Source organism: Psittacula echo, assembly GCF_963264785.1.
Source record: "Psittacula echo genome assembly, chromosome: 24".
NCBI lineage: Eukaryota > Metazoa > Chordata > Aves > Psittaciformes > Psittacidae > Psittacula > Psittacula echo.
This window is the reverse complement of record NC_137759.1, coordinates 3,958,724-3,969,639: the sequence shown is the minus strand read 5'-3', so window position 1 is coordinate 3,969,639 and position 10,916 is coordinate 3,958,724. Positions and strand designations below refer to the sequence as shown.

Sequence of the window (10,916 nt, the reverse complement as noted above, 5' to 3'; positions counted from 1 at the left end):
GAGAACGTCCCCGGTGCCTCTGGCTCTGCTCCATGACCAAATGGGTTCACGGGCAGAGGTAAAAGGCAGTGTCAGGAATCTGTTGGCTTAGGTGAAGGTCAGTAACACCACAAAAGTGATGGCAAAGGGAGTTGTGAGGGAAAAGAGAGGCTTTCTCAGGTCCCAGACACTTCAGTAATGTGCTGTTGGCTCCAGACATCTCCTGAGAGGTCAGACCTGCTTCCCCAGGGGGGCCACCAAGCAGTAGGGCCACTTGTGTCGTTAAAGACTGGCTTTGTAAAGTAAAGGATGAATGAAAAAGAGTAGTTACCTTTCCTTCTCAGCCATGTCTTGTTTCTCTTCTGCCCTGTAAACACAAATCAGTTTTGAAATCTATCATCTAGAAGCAAGCAGTGTGATACAGTTATCCAGGGCATTTCTAGGGCAGTAGCTGGAGCTGGGTGAGCTTTAAAGTCTTTTTAACCCAAAGCAGTCTGTGACTCTGTGATCACTCTCATGCTGACCCAGCTGGTCTTGCCTCTGCCCATGATTGCCTTTTGCTTTTAGCAGAGCCAACTGCTATCACTGCTCATGGCCAGCACTTCCAACCGAAATCACTGGTGACAGAACAGGCCTAGAAAATGAAACGAAACTGTCAACTAACGCCCCTCTTTAAGCCACTTCAGCAGAATGAAGTGGCTTTTAAACTAAGCACCAGCTCTCGGCTTTCAGGTCAGTTTGCAGGTTGTAAGGGGAAAATGCGCTATTTCAGACAAAGAGTGATTTCTGCTGACCTTCGCTAGCACCTGCAGTGCATGCTCAGAGCGAGTGCACTCCTGGGGTTAAGAGGAACAGATCTATGGATAAATAACCTTTGAATCAAGCTGCTTCTCCCTCCTGCAGCTTTTGCTTACTTTGAGAAAATCAGTAGAAAGTAAGTGTAGGCTGTGTGGGATATCAGGGTAGGAGGAACACAGAACTGACTGGTTACAGCACAAATAATGATGAAGGAACGCAACAACATCCTACAAAATGAACCCAGACCCTTTCCCTCTTCCCACAGCATTAATTTTACCTTTCTTTTCTGGCCTTGATCCTCTCTTCTTCATATCTGCAACAAACAAGAAACAGTCTTTAAATGTTACCAGCCAGAACTGTTCATCTTTCGTAAAATGCAATGTTTGTTCTGAAGGTGACAGAAACTGCAACCCAGCACATTGTGCAGGCTCTTGCTCGGCACCAGGATAGGAGTAGGATAGGGTTCCAGTACATGGGGTTTGATTCAATGGTAGCCTGGTACACAGGATTTTTGTCCCGCTCCTTCTCAGAGCCACGTGTGCCCCAAGGGTCCCTCTGACACTCACTGTAAGACGCAGTCTGGGATCTGCACATGCTCCATTGGGATGAGTTGCTCCAGTTCCTCCAGGCTGTGAACATACTGGATCTTATTGATAAACTTCACACTGGCAGAGAAAGAAAGAGTGTGTGCTTGAGCTCTTGTTTCAATGTTCTCTCCATAGGAAGTCAGAAGTTTCCCAATGGAAACGGGGAGCTCTGCATCTCTGTATCCTCTTTAGTCTGAATGTTCTCAGCTTCTAGTGCTCATCTGCCAATGACTACAAATTGTGGTGAGGTGCCACATTACTGTACGTCACTTTTCTTTGACCCTTGCTCCTCAGTATCCATAGGAGGATAAAAGGACCACCATTCCTGCTCTTCCCAGGAAATCTTCATGCACTACCCACTGGGACAAACTTTGATCTGGATCCAGACCACCACAATTACTCCTAAAACCACCTCTAGAGTTGGCCTTGGAAGCGTCAGGGAGATGCAGGACGAGAGACAAACAGTGTCACCTTGGTTGCTATGAATTAAAGGTGAGCTTAAGGTCTGATTTGTGAGGTTAAACTTTCACTCCACACCCAGCCAAGTTTGGGTACATGTTCCATGTACTGGGAATACATCATAGTTACCTGATGAAGGGTCTGGATATGGCCAGCACCGTCCGGATGAACCACGAGGGATGCACGATTATCAATGCTTTGAGGTTTTTACGCAGCCTGTGGAAGAGCCATGGGACAGAACTCAGATTCAGAGTACCTTTCCTTAAACTCTGTCAGGGCACTGAAAAGTGTCATGATGCTGACCAGCCTCAGGTGGGTGTCTCCAGACAAAAGCCCTGCCCTTGGCCTTAGGAACCCTATTTCAGCTCCCAGCTGGCAGGCTGCAGGAGCACTGCCTTGCTTGGATGCTGTATTAGCCTGATCTCTGTGAAGGTGCCTGTGAGAGAAAGAGGGTGATGCAGAGAGCCTGGAGTAAGTCAGAAAGCTGTAACAGGGTGGAACTGCAGCATCTGGAGAGGGAGGAGGGCAGACTGGCTGGGAAGGCAGTGAGGAAGCAGTGGAAGAGATGTGGGAAGAGGTCTGGGAAGAATGAAGAGGCAACACCAACAGGATTCTCACCTTCTGTCTATCATCTGGTAGCATTTCTTCAGCCAGCCCAGGCCTGGCATCCTCCTGCGGGGTGTTGCTCCGTTCAGGTACACAATCATATAGTCCTCAGCTACCAGCAGCTCCAGGCTACTGATCACGTATCTGTTGGGTGGTGATCAAAAGGAACAGGAATATGAGACTCAAAGAAGGTCCCTGAGGCTTCCTCGAGTGCCTGTGTGCCACCTCAAAAGCCCTCCAGACCCTTTCTTTGTAGACCTTGGAATAGAGCAGGAATCTGGCACCACTGTAGGATTAGTATTTCATTATGCCCTGCAGGTGTATTTCTCCGGGATCACTGTTCACATAGTGCATGAACTGATGGACATCCCTGCACTGTTCTGCCTAGCAAGAGCATCTACCAGCTCTTCAGCACTGTGTACGTATGCTCTGCCCTGGCTGTGAGTCCATCACTGGCATAATTAACACTGAATGGTTGAATGCTTTGACTCAGTGGACTTGGATGTGAACTCTGTGGACAGTGTCTCATCCAGTGATGCTCGCCCCAGTCTGCAGCTGCACACTGGGTACTTTTGGCCAGGGTTCAAACTATTTCCAGCTGAGGTTTGAGATGCACTGAATACATGGAAACTGCTTCATTGGAGCCCCGGTTACCTTCCCTGCCCTCCTCTTCCCTCACAGACCTTGACCAGCCACTTACAGGAAGAGATTCTCCATGATGTAGTGGTAATCAGCCAGGTTACTGTCTGGCAGATAGCAGGCAGCAAAGACAATGATGGCATTGAGACCTTCTCCGTAGTATCCTGGGAAAGAAAGACACAGGCAGCATCAGTGACATTTTCCAGGGGGAGATGGGAGAGCTGAAGGGAAGATGCATTGCTAAATTTGGGCCTGGGCTGGTTTTTGTGCCTCTGCTGAGCTCCAGGGAAGTGTTTGTACCTCTTACAGGCCTCTCACACAGTTAGAATTGCCTCTGCTCCTGGTTTTGGCTATAACATGCACGTGGGATTTGGGGAAGGAATTTGTGCATGTCACAGCACAGAGCTGAGAGCTTTGCCCTGCGTTGTGGCTGGGATTTGCTTGGATTTCAGGGATGGTCACTCTTTGGAGGTGCTGGCCTTTAGCTGTGCCACTGGAGACAGCTCAGGTGCTGGGCTACAGAGGGGTCAGGTACCTGCAGGCCCTTCATCACTGGGGATGCAGGTACTTAACCGAGGCTGAAGGTCAGGGTATAGTCACTCTTGGTCAGAGCCAGCATTATCCCTACTTTTGTTTATTGAAGCATTGCTCCAGTGGCTGCATGTTTCTTAGCATGAGCTGGGTGCTTTGCGCTTCTCTGCCACAAAGCAGTACAAACCAAATAGCTATTTCCCCCTAAGGACATTCAAAACAATCAGTGACAGCATCCCCTCCAGCTCGACAAAGATGGACTGATGGAAAGCCACCAAGGCAGGACCAGGCTGTCCTCCTCCTCACCTCCATGCGTCACCACCCGCATGTAGGGTTTGATCATCTGGAGGTCGATGCGGTGCTCCTGCTCCCCAATGATGACAGTCCTCCAGAGCCGCCCGTTAGTAGCGCTCCCATCTTCTGTGCCACCATCCCCAAACAGGTCTGCGCTGTCCCCCGGCATGTTCTTGGCTGTGGCCACAGGAGTGTCATCTGGGAGAGGGACAAACATTTCTGCCTCTCATATAATGTACGAAAAGGCTCTGCGAGAGCTTTGGTGTGCAATTACTGACAATAACAACCACAGGATCATCTGTTTCATCTGCAGCTTTGATCTGTGTAAGTCTGTGGTTCTTAATAAGCTAGAATGGTCTCAGTTGAAAGGGACCTTAAAGATCCCCAGTTCCAAACCCCTGCCATGGGCAGGGTCACCTTCCACTGGAGCAGCTTGCTCCAAGCCCCTGTGTCCAACCTGGCCTTGAACACTGCCAGGGATGGGGCAGCCACAGCTTCTCTGGGCACCCAGTGCCAGTGCCTCAGCACCCTCACAGGGAAGAGCTTCTGCCTAAGAGCTCATCTCAGTCTCCCCTCGGGCAGGTTAAAGCCATTCCCCTTGTCCCCTCCCTATGGGCCTTTTTCCAAAGCCCCTCTTGTTTCTTTGTTCCAACCTTGCTCCATTGCTAAGCTGTAATAGAAATAAGCTTAACATCTCTTGCAGCTGTCTACAGTACCTGCAGTCACAGGTTGGACACCGGCCCCTTTGTTAGGTCTTACTTCAGCTCCATCTATACTGCCATCTATATTCATCTATATTCAGCTCCATCTATACTGCCTATGCCATCAGTCTTGTGATCTGCCAGCAGAGCTGCCTGCAGGAGCCCTCCTGAGCCCCATTCAGTCAAAACCAGCCAGGTTAGCAAAGACCATGTTAGTCAACATGTTTGAATGTTCACTGATACCTTCCAGCCTGGGGTGGTGGCCCAGGGGCAGCAGGAAGGGGATGTGTGTCCACAGCCCGTGCCTTATCCTGAATTATGGCTAAACCGGTGTTTTCAAGTCCCTGAACTACTTCTGTCTGCCCCATCCCCAGATGGAAGTGCTGAGATAGCAGCACTGAGACTCCTGGGCTATAGCTGGGATCCTGGTGGGGCAGATGCTGTGTGGAAGATGGGGCTTGGCTGTGTGTGCTGTGCTTCGCTGCTGTGGAAGTTGGTCCTCAGCTGCTGCTGGTGAGTGGTGTCAAAAGTGCTAAAAATGAGGTTAAAAAAAAGCCCCAGCCCCTGCAGACGTTCACCCAGAACCAGCTTTTTACCTTCCCATTCCAGTTCGTTTCCATTCCCCAGGAATTCGAGGGAATCTGTCTCGTCAGGAGTTTCGATATCATCCACATTAATGTCCAGGTCATCTGGTGTGTCCAGGAAGTCATCGGAGAGAACGGAGCCTTCACTCTGGTCCAGGGAAATGTTGATTTCAGGTGCAACAAGTGTCTTCCGCTTACGATGTGCCCCGTTAAAGTTTAAAGTATTGGGGGGAGCTGGAGTTAAAAGGAAAATAACTGACAGGTTGTCCTCCTGCTGCATCCTGAGTGCAAGACATGGTGCTGTCATTATCACATTGCAGGCTATTGGCTTGGCAGCTAAGGGTGGTGGATCAGAGGTGGGCAGTATTGGACACCTATAGGTATGAGTGGATAAAAGTGCCCACACTTCCAAGATACCTCTTTCCTCCCCCAGCTCCTTGTGAAAGATTGGCAAATTCAAATCTCTGCTGGTTTCATCTCCCACATGGGAATTTTGATGGATACGCCAAGGGAACTGGCTTGCACCCTAACTGCAAGCTGGTACTTACAGGATGTGTTCTCATCTTCTGTAGGGCTGCCCAGTGACTCCATCCCCGTCTCCTCCGGGAGAGGTCTGCAGGCAAGCCGAGATGTGGAGGTCAAAAGACAGGAGGTAACAGGTAACGTTAAGGAGGAAGTCCCCCCATGGCAGCCAGTGGAGAGAAGTGGGGACATCAGGGAAAAACACGCAGCCCCCTGTGTGCTCTGCCCCTTCCCTTCTGCCTGAGAGCTCGGCCTGAGGGACACCCTCAGGTGATTTGTCCAAGAGCAGCCCAGCAACTGTGCTCTCTGCCTGGAGTCCTGTGCCATCCCTGGTAACCTCCAAGCCATCCCACCAATGCATCCCTCATGCTGCCATTCAGCCAAGAGGCTTGAAAACCCAGCCAGGAACACAGGAACAAATCCTGTCTCCTGATGAGCCTAGTAACATCCTCACTTTCTCCATATCATCCCCATTTTTGTCTCCATCAGGAGTTTGAGAGGCAGTGCCAACCTCTATGGCACCTCATCAAGGGAACCAGGGAGCATCTTCTGCAGTTGTCTGTGCTCCTGTTCCCTGCACAGTGTAGGCAATGCAGTGGGCTGTCCAGAGAGCCTGAATTCAGCTGTTCCTAAGCCCGGGGAGAGGTGCTTTGATCCCAGCAGCAGCTGAACTAGTGCTGGATGCTGAGCACAAGAGCACTTTGTGCTCTCTGCTAATGGCTTTGTAAAGTGCCTCCTGCTTTCTGTCACAGGCCCTGGCTGCAGAAGAGCAGAACACAACCACCTCTCCCAGGAAGCAGGTCAAGAGAGAACACCTTTGCTCTAAGGCAGTCAGTGTTCATCACAAGGATCAAATTTCAGTTGTGATCCCAGAATTGTCACCTCATCCTCAGCCTCATCTGGCAAGAGCTGACGGTGACACCTAAACCCTGCCAAGGGTTGGAGGCAGGTTCATCCTGATCTAAGATGCAGGTACCAGCACTCAAACCCATATTTTGGATCCAAAGGCTGACTCATTGCTCCCTTCCTGGGTTCCATGGCAGAGGTCAGGATCTGCAGCTTGTCCTTGGCTCCTGTGAAGGAGGGTATCAATCCCCATGTCTCCAGCCAGAGGCTGGAAGCCCTGATTCATTTAAAGTTGACTTTCCTGTACAGATGCTAATGCCCCATCTCATTATGTGGCTGTCACCCTTTGGAAGTTGATGAAGTTACCCCTACACTGGTCAGGAGCAAGTGAAGTCAGGATATGGCCCCCAGTACTGCAGCAAGGACCCCTGGCTGGTGGCTGAGCAGCACTGTCACCCTGAGCTGGACACCTCCTGGACACTTTTGCCCTTCATTTGAGCTGGGCCTTGTGTCTGTCCCCTGGTGAGCAAACCCCACCAACCCTCGGACAAGTTCATGTTGTCAAAAGTCTGTTTAAAAGGGACCTTCTGAGCTGTCCCTGTTTCACCTGCCCCTTGGTGGAAGCTCACCCTCAAGGGGGGAAGAGCTCATGCCCCTAGGTATGAAATCCCGGGTGCTGGGACAGGGGGGTACCCACCACTCTGAGGGCAGCACGCAAAGGGATGGAGCTGTGCACAGGGCTGGGGTCCAGGGGTGATGGAGCCTGATACCTCTGCATTCACAGGCTCTGCCCTACAAAGGCTCCTCTTTGTGCTGGCATCACACCAGAGCCACCAGTCAAATTAAGCCCTATAAATATTTATATTAAGGGATAATCCTCTCCTAGCTGGTTATTGTATATTTATGAGAGTTGAAGGCCTGATCAAAGGCGCTTGCTCCTTGCTTGTGCAGCAGCCAGACCCCGTGGGCTGCCACAATATTCCTGAACACTCAGGAAGGTCCCTCTGCCCCCCTCCAGCTCCTCCTCCTCCCTTTTGCTTTTGTCTGCAGGGGGCCTGGCTGGTTGTTTGTCTGTGAGCTGCTCCTGGCACAACTTGAGGATAGAGCATCACAAGGGGACCAGGCCCAGCCGTACCTGAGTACGTGCTGCAGTCGGGCACTCTGTGCTCCAGTGCTAGGATGCATTTCAGGAAAGCAATTCCAAAGTCAGAGGTGAAGAAAAGGCCTTTCTTACCTTCCCCAAGGGGACTCAGCTACCACCTCCCAGTCTCTCAGGTAAATCCTCCTTCCCAAAGGCAGCCAGCCCCAGATTTTCTGAAGGAAGCAGGTTCTCTAAGCGCCGGGTGCCACCATTTTCCTTCCTGCTGCCCACTTTCGTTCTCTAAGCACCTTCTCTCGGGCTCCAACCAGCCTGAGCCGTCAGTGGCCGCGAGCCGCGGGATGCTGATGGAGTGAGCATGCTCCTGCATCCGCCCCGCGGCAGCTACAGCATCAGCGCAGGACCGCGCTGCACAAGCGGCTGAGACACAGAAACCTTCCGGGAGCGGCAGGAGGGGGGACCCTGTCCTCCCCTCTCGCTCAGTGCCCTGGCGCTGCACCTTGGAGCTTGTGCAGCACGTCAGCTTCTCCCACAGGGATGGGAATGTCGCCGTGTGTCCTTAGTGAGCGGCTGAATTCAGTTTTCCCAGCCCTGAGCTTTGTCTAGGATATGGTTGGGTCTTTTTTTTTTCTGTGGCAAGATTGGTTAATCACAGCTAAGCAAAAATAGCTATGCAGCAAATCATCTGCTGGAGAGCTGCTGTCCCACATGCAGCAGCCTCTGCCCTATTATTTTAATGCTTTCGGGGGGGAAGTGTCTTGAAAATGATCATTTCTTTATTTCCAGTGCTAGTTAAACACAGCTGCAGCCACTCATTTGCCTCCTCCCTGACTGGACTCTATTGCACTTGCATCATTCCTGGTTTAATCCCTCTGCAGCAGCCCATCAGCAGGCTGGGGACCTTGCCATCCAGCCACGGTGACATCCCTTTGCCTCCCCCTGTGCTTCGCTTGCTGGGTAGGAGTGATGCTGCCTGTGCTAGATGGTACTGAGGGCTCTGCAGAAGAGATGCCCCTTGAAGGCCTGACTGTGTCTGGAGTCAGTTTGCTGATTGCATGGCAAGTGTGAAACAGAGCCTGGCAGCTCCTGCTCCAAGGTGATGGTGTGGGTTAGTGCCTGGGTGTCCGGGTGCTAGACTAGCTTTGTCCTAGATTTTATCATTGAATCTCAGACTGGTTTGGGTTGAAGAGACCTTAAAGCTCCTCCAGTTCCAACCCCCTGCCATGGGCAGGGACGCCTTTCTCTAGAGCAGGCTGCTCCAAGCTCTGTCCAACCTGGACTTAAACACTTCCATAGACCTTCGGGGAACTTTGAGTCAATGCTTTCCCTTCTGTACCTCACTTTCCCTTCTACTCAACTAAAAGCTTGTCAGCACAGTGCTCTAGGGGAGCCTTAGGTTGGCAGAGCTCCATCAGCCCAAAGCTCAGCTCTCAGAGGAAAGAAAACCAAGGAACTATCCGAGGAACCCAAGGCCTTGACTGAGCCCATCTCTGACCAGCGGAAGGATGAGCTGCGTCCCATGAGCCGGGTGCTGTGCTGGCAGACAGAGGTGCTCAGATCAGTGCTGCAGCTGGAGCCAGGGTGAACAGAGCCAGGCTCATCCACGGTGCCAAAGGGAACAGAAGACCCTTTCTCACAGGGCAGGGGCTGTGTGTGCCCCCCCGCAGAGCACACTGTGCCTCTATCTGTGCATACAGCGGCTCTGTGGGCTGCTCACAGAGCTCAGCTGCAGCTGGGACAGGGAGAGACAGCCCTGAAAAGCCCCTCAGCAACACAGACCCCAGCTGCAGCAGGGCTTCGTGTTGGCCAGTGCTGGATGTGTGGGGCAGCACCGGGCGGATGTACCCTTTGGGTGGCTGTGGGGAGTTCAGGGCACACTGAGCATGCAGGGATGCTCTCTTTGATATTCTATACTATTAATAAAACATCTATGAAAGTGAAAAATGCCACTTTGGCACCTTCTGTCACCCACACATCATCTTATACAAGGTCTGAAACCATTCAGGCTCTGCCTGTCAGTGCCCATGGTCATTGCATCCCAATGACTCTGCTTCCTGTGGCAAATTCCTGGCAAAGCAGCCACTGCTCTGTTTGGAGAGATACTGCTTGATTCAGAGACTGGGAAGGAGTCCATCCACCCCCATGTGCATCCAGCCATCCATCACTATATGCATCCTTTCTAATCTCCCTGCACTCCATACCAGCTCCTTTCTCTCTCCTTGGTGCGCTCACAGAGGGTTGCCAGAAGCCTCCCAAAATTCCTAAGCATTCCAAGCAGCCTTGCTATAAAAGCTCTGTGCTCCGACCAACTGCCCTGTTGGAGTTCAGACTCCTGTTGCCTCTGGTGGGAGGGCCCTGCATGCTCCATGCCCTGCAGGTTTCTTACAGGAAGAAATCAAGTTCTCCTTGACTTTTCCAGCAGGGAACAAACCTTGGGAAGTCCTCATCTTGCCACTCTTCCTTCACATCCACGTTTTCCATTCGCAAAGTGGCCTCTGTGGTCCCCATGGTGCTCAGAGAGGGGCTGGCTGCACAGCAGGTCCCTTGAGGAAGGGCTCGGGCTGGAAGGTGGAAGGCAGAGGTTGGCACCAAACCATTCAGAGCTGATATGCTGACACCCTGCCCCACAGAAAGGAAGGGTAAGGGGATTTGTGGCTACTTCACGTGCTTTGGACAAGGAGGTGAGGCTGGCCCTGGGCTGAAGCAATAGGTGTATCTCTGTGCTGTTGTGGCCTTAGCTCTTTTCCCTGTGAATCAACACTCTCCGGGCTGATGTCCACCCATTTTCCCCTTGCTGCTTCTCTTCCAATACTAACCTCAACATAAACAAGCACCTCTGCTGAGGGAAACGAAGTGTGGCAGAAAGGGAAGAGAAGAAATTGCCCTTTGCAGGCTGCTTTTAGGTTGGGTTGGCAGAAGCACCATTTTGCTGGCCTGGGCAGAAGTTAATGGCTTTGGGTTTTGGTTTTGCGTTCCCGACTGCTGCTCGTGGTTTATTCTTCATCCCCATGCTTGTCCCTGCACCCTGAGAGAAATGGGGCTGAGGGCTCAGGACCAGCTCTGGTCAGAGAGAGCAGGTACACTGGATGCTGCTGTGGCTGAGCTTAGCTGCACCTGAGTCTGGAGGGGACAAGGTCAGGCCTTATCCTGTACAGAACATGCTGGTGTGAAACCAGCTCCTATGTTGGGCACGTGCATTAACCCACTGCAGGTCAGTTCTGAAATGTTCTTCCTGCAATCAGCTTCTACTCTGTAAATGTATCCAGGTTCT

General features: G+C 51.7%; 1 protein-coding gene across 1 annotated transcript; it reads right to left on the bottom strand.

Moving 5' to 3' along the window:
- Nucleotides 1-306: 306 nt before the first annotated feature.
- ATCAY (ATCAY kinesin light chain interacting caytaxin) lies at nucleotides 307-10,153 on the bottom strand (the record flags this gene model as incomplete). The annotated part of the gene is made up of 10 exons (XM_080634180.1): nucleotides 307-346; nucleotides 1,055-1,090; nucleotides 1,344-1,442; nucleotides 1,953-2,039; nucleotides 2,442-2,573; nucleotides 3,130-3,232; nucleotides 3,906-4,091; nucleotides 5,191-5,412; nucleotides 5,727-5,791; nucleotides 10,077-10,153. The coding sequence occupies 10 exons, from the start codon at nucleotides 10,151-10,153 to the stop codon at nucleotides 307-309; spliced, it is 1,047 nt and encodes a 348-aa protein (XP_080490306.1).
- Nucleotides 10,154-10,916: the final 763 nt, after the last annotated feature.